Source organism: Malaclemys terrapin, chromosome 18 (assembly GCF_027887155.1).
Source record: "Malaclemys terrapin pileata isolate rMalTer1 chromosome 18, rMalTer1.hap1, whole genome shotgun sequence".
Classification (NCBI taxonomy): domain Eukaryota; kingdom Metazoa; phylum Chordata; order Testudines; family Emydidae; genus Malaclemys; species Malaclemys terrapin.
In genome coordinates this window covers 22,136,891-22,156,480 of record NC_071522.1, presented here as the reverse complement: position 1 = coordinate 22,156,480, position 19,590 = coordinate 22,136,891, and the positions used below count along the sequence as shown (strand labels likewise).

The 19,590-nt window shown below is 54.1% G+C and overlaps 1 protein-coding gene across 2 annotated transcripts; it reads left to right on the top strand.

Moving 5' to 3' along the window:
- The first annotated feature begins 1,279 nt into the window (after positions 1 to 1,279).
- TRIM50 (tripartite motif containing 50) lies at positions 1,280 to 18,515 on the top strand. 2 transcript variants are annotated; one of them, XM_054008814.1, is made up of 7 exons: positions 1,280 to 1,656; positions 5,960 to 6,422; positions 10,534 to 10,629; positions 11,885 to 12,115; positions 12,672 to 12,694; positions 17,230 to 17,354; positions 17,827 to 18,515. In XM_054008814.1, exons 2-7 carry the CDS (start codon positions 6,018 to 6,020, stop codon positions 18,435 to 18,437), a joined length of 1,491 nt encoding a protein of 496 aa, XP_053864789.1. In that variant the 5' UTR covers positions 1,280 to 1,656; positions 5,960 to 6,017; the 3' UTR covers positions 18,438 to 18,515. The 2 variants fall into 2 exon arrangements, with proteins under 2 accessions (XP_053864789.1, XP_053864788.1); XM_054008813.1 differs by having other exon boundaries at positions 5,955 to 6,422.
- The last annotated feature ends 1,075 nt before the right edge of the window (positions 18,516 to 19,590 follow it).

The window sequence follows — 19,590 nt, the reverse complement described above, 5'->3', positions numbered from 1 at the left end:
CAAACACTTCGCAACCTGATTCTGTACGAAAGGAGAAGCCAGCCCTGCGCCACCAAACTGCAGGAGAGGCGTTGGTGGCGAGCCCTAGTTCTGTTGGGTCTATATAGCCCCCTCACTGTATCTGAGCACTTCACAAACATTAACAAACTCTATCCTTAGAACAGCCCCGTGGAAGGGAAATATTATCAACCCATTTTACAGAGACACCCAAATGATTCACTGAAGGTCACACAGAAACCTAGCAATTGCAAGACCGGATCAGAGCAAAGCAGTCCCTCTCCTCTGACAGTGGCCAGAGCTATCTGCTTCAGAGGATGTTGGAAGAACCACCCAGTAGCAGATATGGGATAATCTGACCCACACATTGGATCTCCTAATCCTTTTTTGTTAGAAATTGGTTTAAACCCTGAAGCATGAGGTTTAACATGCCATCCAAAATATTCTCATTAACTACCGTAAAAGTTCCCCCCCCCCCAAAAAAAAAAAATTCCCATGAAAATGTTTAGGTTTTCTAAACTGTTTTCAGTAAAAGTTTTAATTTTTGGTTAAATATGTGACCAAAAATTGAAAAAAAAAAAAAAAAAAGGTTTCTGTTTTTGTAGAAAAACCAGAAAATTTCAACCCAAGTGAAAATGTTTTTTTCATGGAAAAAATGTTTCCATCATCTCTGCCAGTTGGACTGGATCCATGTAAAACCCTAAACCAATGGTACTTAACCATTCCAGACGACTGTATCCCTTTCAGGAGGCTGATTTGTCTTGTATACCCCAAATTTCACCTCATTTAAAAACTACTTGCTTACAAAATCAGACATAAAAGTACAGAAGTGTCACAACCACACTAGTACTGAAAAATTGCCGACTTTCTCATTTTTACCATATGATTATGAAATAAATCGCGACCACCAGGTTGAGAAACACTGATATAAAACAGTATAAACGAGCCATTGTCTGTATGAAATTTTAGTTTGTGCTGACTTCGCTAGTGCTTTTTATGTAGCCTGTTGTAAAACTAGGCAACTCTCTAGAGGAGTTGACATACCCCCGGGAAGACATCTGTGTACCCCCAATGGTACGTGTACCCCTGACTGAGAACCACTGTCCTAAAGGACTTCCTTGGAAGCCATATGCTGACTGAAGTAACCATCTGAATCCCTCTTATCAAGTGTGGAGCTTTCCGCGGCTGGCTATTCAGTCATATGATGTGTGTGTTTACACCTGATTTTCAGTGAGCTCAGGCGGAGTGGAACATGGGGTGTGGTAGGGTGTTAGCATGAGGTAAGCACCATGGATTGGTGCGGGAAGATAGGTAGGCTCTTGTTCTCAGTACTTGTTCTCTCCATGGCTGTGGGCTGTGGTGGGTCTCATCTTTCTGTACGTTTGCGGGCCAGGTTTAAGAAAACAAGGGGGAAAGCTCTCAGTAGGACTTAAAGAAAAGGGAAAGAAGTAGGTGTGACAGGGCGCTCTTGCTTTGCTGCCGTGGAAGCTGTGTGTCCATCATTTGTCACAGTTAGCTGGATTCTGCCCGCCTGAGGGGACTGAACCTTTCTGTCAGTCGCAGGCTGAATAAGACCCCTCAAGGTTTGCTCTCTTGCCGAGCACCCTGCAGCTCTGAAGGGGCGAGCAGGAGAAGGAAAGAAAGGCTGAGCAGTGGAAGGTGAGTAGTGCTGGCTCTGGGGCTCATTGAGGGCTGTAAGGTTTATTTAGAGGAGTTTCTTTTGAAAACCCTCCCCGGTCTATGCACTGTGGAGCCATCGGTTACTGAACTTGCTTCATCTGAAGTGTCTTCTCCAGCCTCTCTCCCCACGTCAATACATCAGCCAAGACTGGTCCTTTTTATTTGTGTTTTCAGTCGTTTACTATCTTGTAATTATGTGTTTAGTTTTTGGTTTGGGCTGTGATTATATTTTAATTCTTTGGGCACTGTCCCAAGCACAATCTCTCTGGGTATTTGTCCTGCGCTCTTTGCATTGGAGTTTGAGTCACGTTGCACGTTTGAAAAGCCAGTACAGGGAAAGGTTTCTGTATATGTCTCCCCATTTCCCCTTTGGTCTGCCTGACTTGTTGTGGGAAGATGAGATCAGGGAAATGAGTCTGACAGTCCCACTTAGATCTGAAGGAGGGTGGTGGTCCTCCTGGTTTCTTTAGGCAATGACCTTCCTTAGTGAGCATGCCCTCAATGAGAATGACTTCACGGTCGTTGCTAGTCCTTTGCAAAGCTCTCATCTCCTTACCAGCAGTAGCTCCAGCTTGGCTGGGTTTGGCTTGAGCCCGCTGCTTTTTGTCTAAGTGCTGAGGTCCTCCAAGCATTGAGAGATCTGGGAGAGGGTGCCGTTCACATTAGCTGGAAAGCGCCGTGCTTCATGTTGTGTGTGTAGTGCTGGCATTTGAGCCCATGTGATTCACAATCCCCAGTTCCTGTGCCCAGGAGCACAACAGAGAAACCTAATTGACATAATCTTCCCTAGCTGCCTCCTACAGCGGTTAAGCAGGATGGGAGAGAGGATGGATCACTGTGGAACTTTATAGGGGAGGCAGAGAAGCTGGTGCCCATCACAGCTCTCTGGCTCTGGTCCAAGCAGAATGATTGTAGCTACCTCAGTGCCTTCCCACAGACCTCAGCTTATGCCCCTAAGACAGGACATCAGCATTTCATTGATTGACACTGAATGACATGAAGAGACCCTGCACTATGAGAATGGATAGATGGCTCGTCTTCATAGCCATTTCTGTACTTTCTCCTGACCTGAAGCCTGACTGGGAAGGCCCAGAGTATTGGACGTATCCAGGTGGAGTTAACAGAGCGCCTTGATGAGCGTCTCACTTAGCCTCCTCAGAAGTGAAAGCACAGCTAGTGGGTGGTGCAGGAAACGCGGGCAGCATGGATTGTTTCCCAAGTTCTGGCTGGACTAGGCCATGCTTAAAGGAGGTGCTGTCAGTCTCAGTTGGAAGGGGCCCCATGAGCTCTCCATGCTTTCACCAGCCAAAGAGAAGGATCAATCATAGGTGGTGCATGGATTTTCTGCAGTGTTTCTAGGACTTCCAGCTGAGGGATGGTCCAAACTCGGAGGGAGGATGTTATGTTATTGCTCCAATGTCTATGTCTGGAGAGGTCATCCCAGATGTGGGGGAATCTTTTCTGAGAACAGGCTGATTGCATCCTGCAGCCCAGAATCTCTTGCTGCCAGGAGCGTGGAGCCGTTCTGGGTTGGCAGAGTGATTCTTGCTCCAGAAATGTTCATTGGGGTTTAGCTTAGGGGCAGGGGTGCCATGGCAGAGGAGATGGAGGATATTGCCACGGATCCACATGACCCAGCTTTTAAACAGTCTCTTGGAGGAACCTCTTCAGCCCAAAGGATCCCACTCCTCCTTCAGGGTTGGCCACACAGCCTCACCGCCTCCAGGACCGAGCCCCTGGGCTCCAGCACTGCTGTTTCAGACCATGAGCTGTGTCCAGCAAGTCCTATTGAGATACACTCTGTATGCTCTTCAAGGACTATTGCACTTCAGCAGGCATTTGCAGCGACACCAGGCAGCATTTTCAAAACAGAGTAGGGTTTATTAGTCATCTGGAACGCAGCATTGGGAGCCCTTAGGTTAGCACAGAGAAATCAAGGTTAAGACATAGTCCATCTGGCCAGGCCAGAGCAATCCACAAGCCACGCTGCTCCAGACTTCATTTCATGCTCTCAGTCCCTTTGCCCGTCCACAGGACGAGCTGCCCAGCCTCTCCCAAAAGTGACTCTTTATTCCCTGCCTGGTACCTCTCAGTCCTTCTTCCCTGCTGAGGGTGTGTGTGGGGGAACCTCCTTCCTCTTGGTCATTGGTTGCTAGGTGTGAATGAAGGTTTCCCATTGTCTTCTCAGATTTTCCACTGATACGGATCAGCCTCAGTCAGTCCTTTAATGATCCATTAAGTCTATCCCGGACAGCAGGTGACACACACACCTCATGTCTCCTGCGCTGCCCCAGGAGCAGACTTAACCCTGTAGCTCCCATTGGATAGCAATGCAAAGTACGGAGGAAACTGAGGCACACACAAGATTCATAAAAATATTACAGAAAATTCCCACTTCGTCACAGGCCTCTTGGCCTTTTTCATGGCCAAGGCACTGCTTGTAAGAATTCCATGCGCCTGAGTCTCTGCGTTTACTCACGTGTTAAGTTTCTTTCCCTCCAGCTGCTTCTGTTGCAGGTCATGGGAGAACTATAGAGATGCATGGAAGTGAAGAGGGAAGCATTCGTGGGCCAGAGGGGCAGGGACAATGCTTAGCAAGTGGTTGTAGTCCTTCAGGGAACTCAGTACATTCAATCATTGTTATTAAACTAAAGTCAATTGTAGATTTATTCCAAGTTTTCCAGCGAGATGGTGCATGTGCATATCCCTTAAATACCCTGAAACATCACAGCGTCTAAGGGGAAATCCTCCACCCAGGCCTGACTCAAGAAGGGAGTGGGTGTGAGTCTCAAACCTGGATTTCGCAGCTTTGCTTCAGTATCGGATTGGAACAATTTACCCGGGGTCCTGATGGATTCTCCGTCACTGACAATTTGTGAATCCAGACTGGATGTTTTTCTAACAGCTCTGCTCTGGGAATGATTGTGGGGCAGGTCTCTGGCCTCCTCCAGGAGGTCAGACTGGATGATCACAATGGTCTCTGGGGCTGTAAAGCTATGAATCAGTGAGTTTTTTCGCAGAGGATTTCTGTGGGTGGTTGTTCTATAGTCCTGTCTCCTGAGCATCGACTCTTTATTTGATTGATTCCTCCATTCATCTTGATATTTCACATGCATTAATTCCAGGCCTCCTAACCATGGGCAGCGGGAGGCTGAACCTCCCCAAACAGCATCGTGTGGCTCCGCCCACACTCCGCCCCCAGAAATGCCTGTGAGTTTCTGCTCTTTCATGGCCCAGGCTGGGGCTGGGCTCGACGGCCTCCTGACGGGACTTGGGGAGGCCAGGGCTGGTGCCCGCCTGGTGCTCTGTGGCTGGGGTCAGGGGCCCTGCGGCTGCGCCACCTGCTCCATGCTTCAGTGTAGGGGTTGAGGGCACTGTAGCAGCGCCACCCGCCCGGTGCTAGGGGTTGGGGTCGGGGTAGGGGACGGGGGTGCTGTCCTGGGTGGGGGGGCAGTGGCTGCTCTGGGCTCCAGCAGGAAGGGGGAGGAATGAGAGGGGCAGGGCCTGGGGCAGAAGGGGAGGGGCCTTGGGCGGAAAGGGAAGGGAAGGGGCTAGCTTCCCCCAACTGCCAGTTCACCCGCTGCCCAGGCTCCTAACACATGTTACCATGAGCGCAGGGGACTGGACTAGACGACCTCTCCAGGTCCCTTCCAGTCCTACCCTTCTATGAGTCAATGATTCTACGTACAGTATTTGAGCCAAGGATTCAACAGAGACATAGAAATGAGCCCAGTGCCAACGAAGACGTGTCCCCGCTGTCAGGGAACACCCCACTCCACTCCCCCTCTATCCCATGCAGAAGTCTGGGGAAACAGATCGGCCTTGCAGCTAGTCATCAAATATGGGCTCCGGCCAGCCCAGGGGGGAAATAAGCGCACTCTATGCCCTTTTATCAAGAACAGCCCTATTCTGTGTAAATGGGGCAGCCACCGACTGGAGCCGAGCACAGCTGTCCTGCGATCACACCAGCAGCGGGGCAGGATCTCAAAGGTCAGCAGGGCCCAAACCATTCCCAGTTTCATAGGTTAAACCAATACCTAACACCTCACACAGAAGCTAGTGGGCAGCCAGGGTGGATCACAAGCACCACTGGAATGTGCTCCCTGTGGAGGGATCTCCCATCCTAGGTGGACAGATGTGTTTGGAGGTTTATTCAGTTAAACGCCCCAGAGGGATGTGCTCCTCCTAAACTCCTCAGCCGGTGGGTGACAGATTTCCACTGGAGGCATCCTGCTTGTTACATTAGGAACTGTTCTCATGAACTCTGTGTTTTCCAGCCCAGGTGCTCTTCCTCCAAGCCTGGACCAAGCCACCGTGTCGGGACAGACGCCTGTGGCAGGATGGCTCGGAAGATGAGTGTCTGTGAGCTGGAGGACCAGCTGCTCTGCCCCATCTGCCTGGAGCTCTTAAAGGAGCCCCTGATGCTCCAGTGCGGGCACTCCTTCTGCAAGTCCTGCGTGGGGTCCCTGGTGTGCAACCTGGACCAGCAGCTCCTGTGCCCCGTGTGCCGCCAAGCTGTGGACTGCAGCACCTTGCTGCCCAACGTCACGCTGGCCTGCGTCATCGACGCGCTGCGGACCCTGGGCGATTCAGATCCCAACCAGGAGTCCTGCCCTGTCCACCACAACCCCCTCAGCCTCTTCTGTGAGCGGGACCAAGAGGTGATCTGTGGGCTGTGCGGCATCATTGGGGCTCACCGTCAGCATAAGATCCTGCCAGTCTCTACCATATACAGCCGGATGAAGGTAAGCGCCTGGCAGCGGGTCATGGGCACTGACTGCGTCATGGCACCTGTTGGGGAAAGACACAGGTGATAAAAGCACAGCCAATGGAGCACCCCTGATTGGATTGCCAGACCTGCTGGGGGTGTGAGAGAGGGACAAGAGCTCTGGCACAGGTAGTTGAAATAAATCCTGAGCCCGGTGTGGGAACTGGGAGCACACCAAGACGGGGGATCGGGCTCGCTGGGGTTTGTCCCGCAGCCACAGTAACCCACGGGGTCTGAGCACTGCCGTCAGGACGTGTGATTGCAGCACGAGTAGGCGTGATCAAAGCTAGCTCGGATAACAGTAGTAACGACGCAGACAGTTGCATGGGCTAGCCCTGCCCATACAGGACCCCGCTGTGCTGCCAGGGGTTCACTGCTATTCTTACTCAAACTAGCTTTGACCTGGCTAGATCTGAGCCGGCTCGGCTGCGCCTCAGTGTGCCACAGTCCCACACGCACCCTCGGCGTGAGGCCTCATATCCCATCATCAGTGTGTCCCTGGACCCATCCTGCGTTGAGGCTCAAGTGAACTTTGACCCGTAGCATTGGAGCAGAGACTCCAACCATTGACACTACTATTGGAAAGTTTCAGAGTAACAGCCGTGTTAGTCTGTATCCGCAAAAAGAAGAACAGGAGTACTTGTGGCACCTTAGAGACTAACAAATTTATTAGAGCATAAGCTTTCGTGGACTACAGCCCACTTCTTCGGATGCATATATGCATCCGAAGAAGTGGGCTGTAGTCCACGAAAGCTTATGCTCTAATAAATTTGTTAGTCTCTAAGGTGCCACAAGTACTCCTGTTCTTCTTTTTACTACTATTGGAAGGATCAATAGACCAGGGAAAAGCTTCTGCAAACCAATTGCTTAGGCCTCTAATTTATTAGCAGAATCTCTGTGCAGCCCTGAGCTGGACTAGAACCTACCATCCCGTTCGGGATGCCCCAGACTTTGGGGAAAGCGAGACCCTGATCACAGCTCAGGCCCGTCTCTAGTATCAATTAAACATCTCAGAGCCCAGCCTGGAAAAGGCCTCCCAGGCTCTGTGCCTGCTCTGTCTCCATGACTCCAGCGCAGATGTGCTCACTGGATGGCCTAGTGATCCAATCGCAGGGCTGGCTCCTCTGTTCCAGTCCCACTGTGGACAGTGACTGGCTCCATCTGTCACCTTGAGCAAATCCTTCAGTCTGCTTGGCTTGCTTTCCCGCTCTGGGAACCAGGGATAACAACATTGAGCCAGCTCCCCGGGGCTGCAAGGGTTAATGTTTGCCTGCGAGGGAGTGCAGGAGGCATGGGAGGGCGGGGGTGCTGGAGGGCCTTTCATCTCCACTGTTCAAAGCCCTTTGGAAAAGCGGGGGCTGATAAGAGCTGAGATAAGGCAGCAGGGAAGCTGGGACACAGCGCTCTGCTAGGCTAGGCTGCAAGGCAAACAATGGGCTCCGAGCTGTTGATGTAACCAGCACCCAGCAGATCATGTGGCAGCCAGTACATGGAAACGCACAGCCTCAGCCCCTGCTCCCTTCCGCTCCTGACACCAGATAGGGGGTGGGAGGCAAGAGAAGTGTATCCTGCCCGGAGTCGGGGCCCTGTTCAGAAGTGGGGTGTGTCTGGCCTGCGACAGAACTAGAACCTTGACTAGGGCCAACTCTCCTCTCCCTGACTCTGTGCTGATCTGGGATACCTGCTTCAAGGCTTTTCTGGGTCCCGGCTGCTCACCCCAGTGAAAATGAGGAATCATAACCAGCATCGGTGCAGAGCACAGGGACGCAGTTACTGCAAAAGAACCCACTCACTGGTGGCATTTGAATCAGTGTCATGCTGGTCACTCTGGCTACACCCCCAAATCGTTCTCCACCCGATCACCCAGAAAGGGCAATGAGCAATGGCCACTGACCAGGTTAGAGGAAGGACACAGGGATTCACGCTATGCTCGTTTTTAACTTTATTCATAGTTTGGAACAGGGATTAACACTCACACTAAACAAATTGCAAATCAGAGTGAGATAATGGGCCTGCCTACACTGATCCAATCTAACACAGTAGGACTGGAGCGGCCTCAGGAGGTCATCTAGCCCTTCCCCCTGCTCTGAGGCAGGACCAAGTAAACCTAGACCAGCCCTGACCGCTGTTTGCCAGACTTCTTCAAAACCTCCAATGACAGGGATTCCACAACCTCCTCTGGAAGCCAATTCCAGAGCGAACTATCCTTGTAGCTAGAAAGTTTTTCCTAATAGCTAACCTAAATCTCCCTTGCTGCAGATTAAGCCCATGTAGGGTGACCAGATGTCCCGATTTTATAGGGTCCTTTTCTTACCCCCCACTCCCTGTCCCGATTTTTCACGTTTGCTGTCTGGTCACCCTAAGCCCATTGCCTCTTGTCCTACCTTCAGTGGACACAGAGAATAATTGATCACTGTCCTCTGTAACAGCCCTGTTGTCAGGTCCTCTGTCAGTCTACTTTTCTCAAGCCTGAACACACCCAACCTTTTTAACCTTTCCTCAGAGGTCAGGTTCTCTAAATCTCTAATCATTTTTGTTGCTCTCCTCTGGACTTTGTCCACATCTTTCTTAAAGTGCGGCTTCCAAACCTGGACACAGGACTCCAGCTGAGGCCTCACCAGTGCCGAGTAGAGCAGAACAATTACCTTCAATGTTTTACGTAGGACATTTTTGTTAATACACCCCAGACTTATTTTAGCCTTTTTCTCAATTGCATCACATTGGCTTATATTCAATTTGTGGCCCACTGTAACCCCCGATCCTTTTCTGCAGTGCTACCACCCCACCAGTTATTCCCTGTTATTGTGCTAGACAGAACACTTACCAACTAAAACAATGTTCGATGTTCAGGGTTTGTCTTGGCCAGGAAAAAAGGTGCTTTTAAAATTGAGTTGGGTAACATGATTTGAAACACCACTTACCACCAAGTGTAGACACAGGTTATTAATATCTTACTATCATGTTAGCTGGTTGTATTGTAACCTAGAATCCTTTCCTAGTCTAGACAGACTCTGTGTAGATAAGTACACCTCTACCCTGATATAACGTGACCCGATATAACACGAATTTGGATATAACGCGGTAAAGCAACGCTCCGGGGCGGCGGGGCTGTGCGCTCCAGCAGATCAAAGCAAGTTCGATATAACGCGGTTTCACCTATAATGCAGTAAGATTTTTTGCCTCCTGAGGACAGCGTTATATTGGGGTAGAGGGGTACTGTCATATTTCACAGCACGTCAGTTGGTCGTGGTTAACTCTGGTGTCCACCCAAAAAAAAAAAAAGGAATTTGCAAAATAGGGAAATGTGATTGTTCAACCACAACCATTGTCTGGGAGACTCGGGGGCAGGTGTCATACCTGAAACTGCTTTTAACTCATGTTTTTAAACTGAGGAGGTTTCAAGCTGATGATGTCCTTTTAAATAGGTAGTTTAACATAGTTCTGTTTATGTTGTAAATTGTATCCCATATAACACACAGAACATGCTAAATAGCCCAATGAATGTAGCCCTTGGACCCTAAACTTTTGCATTTTCAGACTCTTAGAGTGTTTGTGCAAACTTAACCTTGCAAGAGTTGTGTGGTTTTTGCATTTGCTATACAACACCAGTTCGCTCACCACTCAAATGCAGCCACCTCTAGGGTGGAATTCAGCAACCGTTTAACAGTGCATAGCAATTTAGATGTCAAATGAGCCCACAGGGAGAATCTTAGATGGACAGAACATAATTACCCAGTTCTGAATTTGGCCCAGCTGCTAGGGTTAACAATAGCGAGGTAACACAACACTAAAGAGGCCTAGAGGTGAGCTCAGGCAGGATGGAAAAAGAATGATAAATGAATTCCCCATGGAGCCTAGGAGAACGTGGTCTCATCGTGCCCTGTAGTCCATGGGGGGAAGCCAGTGATCAAGGGAACATGAAGTATGACTGACCCCAGGAGAGCTAGTTCCCTTCAGGGCCAGGCTGGCCTGCACAGATGGGGGTGTGTGGGGCCCAGAGCCAAACCCCGTCAGGTGACTGCAACCTGGCTACTCCCTTGGGTGCAATAGAGACTCCAGTCTAACAGGAGGATGTTCTGCCTTCGCAGGAGGAGCTGTCAGTGCTAATAACGGAGGTCCAGCAACACAAGAGGAAGCTGGATGAGCACATCAGCAAGCTGGTTAACAATAAAACCCGGATCGCAGTGAGTGCAGGGAGCTGTGAGAGGAGCCCGTGCCTGGGAATCTCCTGGGGCCCACCCCGGGAGCAGCCCCAGTTGCGATTACTGCTCCCGGTTGGCTAAGGATTGCACACATCCTATTAGTTGTCTTACGCCGTCTTTCCCACCCCGGCCAGCTTGTTTCTCATCCCCCTGTAATGTCTTGTTTTAGCCTGTAAGCTCCTCAGGGCAGGGACTGTCACTGCTATCTGTTTGTACAGCGCCTTGCACAGTGGACCCTGGCCTGATTGGCCATTAGGCACTCCAGCCATATCAATGTTAAATAATAATAAAATCCCAGAGTGCCCTCTGCCCCACACCGGGAGGGGTTCTCCCATCCCTCCCTGAGTCCCAGCCCACCAATCCACACCATGCCAGAGCCTCCTTGGTCCCATGGCCTCTGCCTGCTGGGCGAGAGGCAAGTGACTAAGTGTCTTGCTTCCCGGGGCTGGGCTAGGGTTACCCGGGCCTGCCCCAGCCCAGGGGGAAGGAGTAGATGACCTCTTGAGATCCCTTCCAGCCCTACAGTTTGACGCTTGCTTTCTGTTGCTAGCAGAGGAGGGGGGTTGTTGTTCTTCACAAAGCGTGGTCTAAAAATAGCCCTGCTTTTCAAAGGGGTGAGGGGGGCATCTCTCGTGGCTCTGAACCTCCTGGCAGGCGTACAGACAGGCTGGGCAAGTCATTGTTCAGAGCTGGTTTGACCCAGTGTCCTTGAAAGTGAGATAACCGGTGTAAAATATCCTGGCCAGGACTAGCTCTCCAACAAAATCAATACTGATAGCTTCAGGGCATGTTTGCCCTGCCAGGGGAAGTCAGCTTTGGGCTGATTTCCATGGTCTAAGCAGTCGGAGTGGCCACAAAACAAGAGCTCCATTTTGTGAAAAAAATAAATGGCGGTTTCTGCATTTGGTTTCATTCTGTTTCGGGACAAAACCAAGGCAAGGAACTTCCAAAAAATGTCCCGAAGAAAGAGAGATCCACTGACCCCAGAACAGCCACGAGCCGTTCGCCTGGATCTCCCACATGCAGGTGAGGGATCTAGCCACTGGGCTCTTCTGGAGGGCGTGTGCCCTGCTGTAGAAGGCAGGTGGGCTGCAGTTGGCCCATGGTCTGCACTGGGCATAACACCCTATAAGCCAGTGGAATGACTGAGTTGTGCTAAGCAGGGAGCGGGCAAGGCCACCCCGCGCCTTGTCCTGGTATTTTTCTCTGGCTCCTAGAACATGCTGTCCCCCTGCAGAATGAGTCCGACGTCTTCAAGTGGGTGATCCGGAAGGAGTTCCAGGAATTGCACCGATACATTGACGAGGAGAAGGCCAGCTTCCTGGGGAGCATTGAGAGGAAGGCTGGCCACCTCATTGCCTCCATTGAGTCCCAGGTCACGCAGACGTCAGACGCCCTGCACAAGCTGCAGGAGATGGAGAGCTCGCTGGAGAAACTCAACAATGAAAGTCAGCTGGATTTCATCCGGGTGAGTCCCTCTGCCAGGGGAATGACCATGGAAACTCTGGAGAGGAGACGGCCCTATACCCCACAAGGCAACCTGGGAAACAGATAGAGGCACCCCATGCACCCTGCGGGGAGAGCAGACAGCCAGATCTCCCCATGCTCCCTCCCTGGGAAGCAGAAAGCCAGATTTCCCCCAGGAGAGGGGAGAGCCAGGTACCTCCATGCAGCCGCCTTGGAGAGCCAAGAGACGGGCACTGTGCCATGCCTACCCATGGCGGAGTAGCCTAGACAAACTATGGCTCTATGGCACCCTCTCCAGCCTCTCTCCACCTGGCAGTTGATTCCTCCCATCCCTGTGTTCTCAGTCCCATCCTGGCTGCCAGAGACACCCTGTCCCCAGTCTGTGCGGCTTCCTCCTGCACGGGCGGGAAGCAGAGGTGGCAGTGAGAGGAGCCCTTTGCTGGTGCCAAGGTTAGATGGAGAGTGGGTGAGAGTGCTGGCCAGGAATCCTCTGCAGCGTTCCCCGGGGCTGAGGCTGTCAGCGCTAACTCTGCCTTTGTGTGTGTTGTGTTTTACAGAACTACGGCTCATTCCCCTCCAGGTGAGCACTTACCCTCCGCCCTTGGGACCCTCCTTCGAGCCACTGGGCAGCCAGGATGGCTAGAACCCACTGTCACGGAGTATTGGGGAACTCAGGGCCCTGCACCCCCGGCTTCCTGCGATTCACTGCGACTCTCAGCCAGCCAGTAAAGCAGAAGGTTTATTTGGATGACAGGAATACAGTCCAAGACAGGTCTTGCAGGCACAGACAACAGGGACCCCCTCAGTTAGGTCCATCTTGGGGTCCCAAGGCATCCCAGCCCAGCCCCCCTTGGGAGGTCAGAGCCATCTCTCCCTCCCAGCCATCTCTCCAGCCTGCTTCCCACACTCTGGCTTCAGCGACCCCTCCCACAGCCTTTGTGCAGTTTCCCGGGCTAAGGAGTCACCTGGCCTTCAACCCCTTCCTGGGTTCTCGTGTTACAAGCTCAGGTATGCGCCCTCGGGCTGTCTCCCATCCTCCAATGCAGACTATTCCAGCCACACTCCCCTGTCAGCATTCACAGACCACAGTGAGAACAGGCCCAGTTCGTCACATCTCCCCCCTTCGAGACCGAACTGAGCAGGGTCACTTTAGCCAGTGACCCGGGGAAGTTCGAACCTACCCCTGTTCCCATGGATGCCCCCGCATCCCTCCCATTCCTTGGTGAGAATTACACCAGGCCCCTTCAGTTTCACGCCCCCCCTTAGGACGGGGGTGCTTGATGGCACTCGCATTTCGCATGTGGGAAGGTTTATGCGGCCTGTGCCCTTTCCCCACCCCCATACCTCTGGGGCTCCAACTGGGCTGTGGTCTTCTCCCAGCGCTCCAGTCTGGAGGTCTGTGCTTTGGGCTCTCTTGGTTCAGAGCCGCCCTTTTAACCTTGGCCACCCTCCGGAAAGGCTCCTCTATGCTGGGCAAGGGTCCTAAAGCTGTTTTCCCCTTGTCCCAGGCCTTCCTCCCCCTCTGACAGGGGTCACAGGATCCGCAGTACTGTCGGACAGTAACAAAGACCCCAGGCCAGTAAAAGCTCCGTAGCAGCCTCTGCTGGGTACGCCAGGTTCCCTGGTGCCCTGAGAGGGGAATGTCATGGGCCCGGTACAGCAGCTGGCGGCGATACTTCTGGGGTACCACCAGCTGCCTCCTGATCCCCCCTGACTCCATTTTCCCTGGGGGAGCCCATTCTCGGTACAGGAACCCCTTCTCCCACAGGAACCTTTTCCGGCCACCTCGTCCCATGGTCTGTACCACATTGAGGTCGGCTAGGTCCCTTATCTTCCGCAAGGAGGGGTCTCTCTGTAACTCGGCCTGGAACTCAGCAGCTGGGACAGGGATGGCCACCTGCTCTTCCTCGCCCGCTGGGCCTGAAGCTGCAGCCTCCCTGAGCCGTGTCCCTGGGCGTTCCCTCCCCACCAGGTTAGGGTCCTGCGCCTCAGGCAAGGCACCCCCCCCAAGGCCAGGGCGCAGTGCCCCTCGCCGGCTCTGACTGCGGGTCACAACCAGTGCCTTTTGGGGGTTGCTTGGCCAGTTCTCCAGGTCCCCCCCCATCAATACCTCAGTGGGCAAATACGGGTGTACCCCCACATCCTTGGGGCCCTCCTTGGCCCCCCACTTCAGGTGTACCCTTGCCACGGGTACTTTGACTGGTGTTCCGCCCACCCCCGTCAGGGTCAGGTAGGTGTTGGGCACCACCTGATCTGGGGCCACCACCTCGGGCCGGGCCAGCGTCACCTCTGCGCCCGTATCCCAGTATCCATTGACCTTCCTCCCATCCACCTCCAGGGGAACAAGGTACTCTCTCCGGAGGGACAGCCCCGCGCCCACCGTATAAACCAAAAACCCTGAGTCTGGAGCATCCAGCCCCCTAGAGGAGCTGGCCTGGAGCTCTCCTCCCTCCTTAGCAGGTGGTACTCTGCCAGCCCCCTTTCCCTTGGAATGCTGCCTTTCGCCGGGCTGGGTCTCTACCCAGTCAACCCTCTGTGGGTTCGGTCTGCTCAGTCTGTCCCTGAGCCTAGGGCACTGGGCCCGTATGTGGCCCTTTTGGCCACAGTGGTAGCAGCCCATGTCCCATGGGTCCCCTTGAGTAGGTCGGATGGTCCTGATGCCGGATGCTCCCCTCTGATGGGTTTTTTCTGTATTTTCCCATGGGGAGGTCCCATGGTGACTCTCTCTCTGCGTTGTGGTGGGACTGTTCCTTTGGGACTCCTCCCTTTTATCTCCTGACCGGCTCTTTACAAACTCATCGGCCAGCTGCCCGGCGTGTCGCGGGTTCTCTGGCTTTCTGTCCACCAACCACAGCCTCAGGTCGGATGGGCACCGCTCATACAGTTGCTCCAGTACCAGCAGTTTAATCAGGTCCTCCTTCGTCTGGGCCCCCCCAGCCCACTTGCTGGCGTATCTTTCCATGCGGGCGGCTAGTTGCAGATATGAGATCTCAGGGGTTTTATCTTGACTCCGGAACCTTTCCCGGTACATTTCAGGAGTCAGCCCAAACTCACGTAGCAGGGCCTTTTTGAATAGTTCGTAGTCCCCTTTCTCTGCCTCTCCCAGTTGGCGGTACAATGCCACGGCTTTGGGGTCCAGTAAGGGGGTAAGGACCCGGAGTCTGTCCGCGGGATCAACCCGGTGCAGCTCGCAGGCCGTCTCAAAGGCCTCCAGGAAGTCATCCATGTCCTCCCCCTCCTTGCGTGGGGCCAGGATGCACTTATCAAAGCTCCGTGCAGTCCTGGGTCCCCCCTCACTCACCGCAGCCGGGGGTTCGCTGCCCTTCAATCTCGCCAGTTCCAGTTCATGCTGACGCTGTCTCTCATTCTCCTGTCTCTGTCTCTCTTCATGCTGACGCTGTCTCTCATTCTCCTGTCTCTGTCTCTCTTTCTCCTCCCGTTCATGCTGTCTCTGTTGTTCACGATCCTCCAGCTCTCTCAGTTTTAGCTCTTTCTCCCATTCCAGCCAATTCCGCTCCACGGATGCCGAACGTCGCCGGGAGGATCCCCTGCTGGCCGGGGGGGTCACGGCGCCTTCGGTATTTGCTGGGCTCCTCCCCACCCTTCCCCTAGGCATAGGAAGGAGGGGTCTCGGGAAGCCCTCAGCAGCCGGCTGACCACTCCCAGCTGGGACAGACACTGGGGCCTGCGCTGCATTTGCCAGGCTGCTTCCCTGCGACACAGGGATCAGTTCATTCGCGCGATCTTCCGCCTCCAGCCGGGCAATGAGCTGTTCTTTGGTGAGCCTCCCAATGCACAGCCCCCTCTGCTTGCACAGCTCCACCAGGTCGCTCTTAAGCCGCTTGGCATACATCTTCCTGCTGGCCACTCACCGGCCTGTGTGCTCACAGCTCCCCACAGTTCCCAGGGGCCCCCTAGTGTGCCAGCCCTTCTCGAGGTCACCACCTCTCTGCCAGGGTCGAGCTGCAGACTCCTCTGCCCCTGGGACCACTCGCTGCGATCCCCCCGGGGGACCCTGTTACTGCAAAAGTCCTTCTCGCTGGTCACACACTCCCAGGGGTAACAACCATCTCTCTCTCTCACTCTTCAGCAGGCCTGGTCCCCGTCAATCCCCCTTTGTTTTACTGCTCCCCAGTCACTTACTGCAGGAAGCGCCGTCCACGGGATGCAGTAGATCCCACCGCTGCCACCAGTTGTCACGGAGTATTGGGGAACTCAGGGCCCTGCACCCCCGGCTTCCTGCGATTCACTGCGACTCTCAGCCAGCCAGTAAAGCAGAAGGTTTATTTGGATGACAGGAATACAGTCCAAGACAGGTCTTGCAGGCACAGACAACAGGGACCCCCTCAGTTAGGTCCATCTTGGGGTCCCAAGGCATCCCAGCCCAGCCCCCCTTGGGAGGTCAGAGCCATCTCTCCCTCCCAGCCATCTCTCCAGCCTGCTTCCCACACTCTGGCTTCAGCGACCCCTCCCACAGCCTTTGTGCAGTTTCCCGGGCTAAGGAGTCACCTGGCCTTCAACCCCTTCCTGGGTTCTCGTGTTACAAGCTCAGGTATGCGCCCTCGGGCTGTCTCCCATCCTCCAATGCAGACTATTCCAGCCACACTCCCCTGTCAGCATTCACAGACCACAGTGAGAACAGGCCCAGTTCGTCACACCCACCAAGGGGAAATGTTTCCTAGGAGTGGTTACGGCGAGGGCCCTTTCATGGGGGGAGCAGGAGGCATTGAGGGCTTGGCCCCAACTCTAGTGGTGAGCAAGGGCTGTGCCCATGCCAGCTGCAGTTTGCACCCCTTCTCCATGCCAGTGGTGCGGCAGCATCTCCAGTGCTGCTGGGAGCAGCCTGGCAGTGAGGCACCAGGCTTTCTGCTCCCGTGGTCTCCACTGTCCTAGAGAGAGGAGTGACGTAGTGCCCACACCCCCTCCATCTGGCACGGCTTAGTGCCCATGCCCTGGGGGCTGCTGAGCACCCACTGCCCGGCGTCCAGCTCACAGATGGAGGCTAGAGCAGCCAGGGAGACTCTGAGTTCTGCCAGATGTGGGCAACGGGGAGAGAAGCCAGGCCCGGAAATGTTCTCACTAAACCCCACTGCATGGGAGTGTCTTTCCCTCCAGGTCAGAGTTTCTCCCCCAGCACCCAGCTGAAGGGACCTTCAGCGCCATCTCCTTTAAGCCAGGTTTCCACCAAGATGACATCAAGATGACAGTATGGAAACGTCTGCTCCGCAGAGTCCTGCCAGGTACTGCACGGCCCACAGTAAGTCCCCTGCAGCGTGTTCAGGGTACGCGTGTACCTACGGTCAAGTGCATATGCTCCCTCTGGCATGCACCACGCTGTCCGACACACGCAGGGCTGCTCTGGCCTGCGCCACGCTGTCCGACACACGCAGGGCTGCTCAGGCCTGCGCCACGCTGTCCGACACACGCAGGGCTGCTCAGGCATGTGCCACGCGAAGCTTTGCATGGGTCACTCTCCTGGCTATGCGAGAGCCTAGGCGGGGCGCTGCCTGGGGACAAGACCAGCTCTACTGGATCTGGTGCATTAGGCTGCTCGGGGCTCTCCCAGGTTTCCTTGCACCTGGCCAGGCCTGCCTCTCTGCTCAGGGCTCTCCTGGTCCTGGTCCAACCCACAGCGCTGCTCAGGGTTCACCTGGGCCCAGCTGCTTGGGTCTCCCGTCCTGTAGTTCTTCTGATTGCCATGTGTTTCCTTAGCCCCAGAGACGCTGAAGCTGGACCCGGTGACAGGACACCCGCTGCTGGAGCTGACCAAGGACAACACCGTGGTGCAGAGCAGGCTCCTCTACCAGCGCCGGGGCAGCATCCCTGAGCGCTTTGACTCCAGCAACTGCATCCTGGCCAACAAGGGCTTCTCCTGGGGCAAGCACTACTGGGAGGTGATCGTAGGCACCAAGAGCCACTGGCGCCTGGGCATCATCAAGGGCACAGCTAGCCGCAAGGGCAAGCTGCACAAGTCTCCCGAGCACGGCGTGTGGCTCATCGGCCTGAAGGAAGGAAAGGTCTACGAGGCCTTCAACAACCCCCGCACCGCGCTGCCACTCACGGCCCGGCCCCAGCGCATCGGCGTCTACCTGCACTACGAGAAGGGCGAGCTGACCTTCTACAACGCCGACAGCCCCGACGAGCTCATCCCCATCTACACCTTCCAGGCGGAGTTCCAGGGCAAGCTCTACCCCATCCTAGACATGTGCTGGCACGAGCGGGGCACCAACGCCCTGCCCATTGTGTTGCCCACGCCCGCCATGATTCGAGACACACAAGCTCCCGACAGCAGCCTGGACCCACCGGAGCCCACAAAGCTCTAGATCTCCACCCAGAGCCCCCCACCCTCCCCAACGTTTGGGGATTGTCAGAGCTCTCTGAGCTGTGCTGCCCAGCTGGGGAGGGCTTATAGCTGGTATTGGTCTCTGCCATTCAAGCCTCGGGGTTGGGAAAACAGGATCTTTATCCCTTAAGAGCAGAGATGGGCATGAACCAAACCAGCCTCCCACCCCCACTCTCGGGGGAATTTGGACCTGATCGCTGCCATTTGGACCCATCCCCATGGCTGTTTTCCACCTGTCTCTGCCGCCTATTCCCCATCCAGACTCCTGTGTGCGGCACCATAATGACTGCTGGGGACTGATGCCTGCGTCTCAGGCTGAGGCTCATGCCGGAGCAGCGGGCACAGAGAGAAGTATCCTGCCCCCATGCACAGGGCCCCAGCTGTGCAGAATTAGAGAGGATGAGACAGAATCCAACCAGCCAAGACAGAATTGTCTCCGTCAGTGGTCAGAGCTTTGCATGGAGTGTCAGCTGCTCCTTAAACAAACCTGTTCTCCCTCCCCAACCCGACTGTTCCCCTTCTCACAGTGTACCAAGGCCCACATGCATATGTCCTTGTATAGCCTCTAGGATCTCCCAAGTCCACTACTCAACCCAGGCACCCTTTAGCTCATGCTTTCAAATCAAGAGCCCCGAGTTCATTCCGTCCCAGGTGACCGGACGTGGGGCATCACTACACACTGCTTAGCGGCTGGCTGGCATTAAACAGCCACCCAGCATTAGTATGGGTTGCCTATGTGCCCTTGCTAGGGAGGCTTTCCCCAAACATCAGAAATCCACAGTGGGGCAGATCCCCCTGTGTGTCTGCAGGGAGTGAATCTGGTGTGATGGATTAGTTAAGTCTGTACATGTCTAAATCAAACTACAAACACCATCTTATGAATGCCATTTTGAGTGCAAGCGTATCTTCACTGTTGTCTTTTTATCTGCGTCTTGGACTGGGATGGCTGGAAGTGTTAGCACATGGCTAACACAGAGCAACGAGAGTGGTTAACCTGGTGGTTCTCCCATCAAATGGAAGCACCCTAGGACAGCGAGCAGCCTACTTCTTAGGGGAACCAGAGCTCCCAGGTGGGCTTGTAATCAAGTAATGTATCAACTGACAGGGACTTGACTGAGGAGAGTCACCTGATG

Bases quoted from the DNA above. Each gene is read 5' to 3' on its own strand.
- TRIM50 (XM_054008814.1), top strand. From the start codon at position 6,018: ATGGCTCGGAAGATGAGTGTCTGTGAGCTGGAGGACCAGCTGCTCTGC. The intron at 6,423-10,533 runs GTAAGCGCCTGG...CTGCCTTCGCAG, and splicing joins CCATATACAGCCGGATGAAG to GAGGAGCTGTCAGTGCTAAT. The intron at 10,630-11,884 runs GTGAGTGCAGGG...GTCCCCCTGCAG, and splicing joins ACAATAAAACCCGGATCGCA to AATGAGTCCGACGTCTTCAA.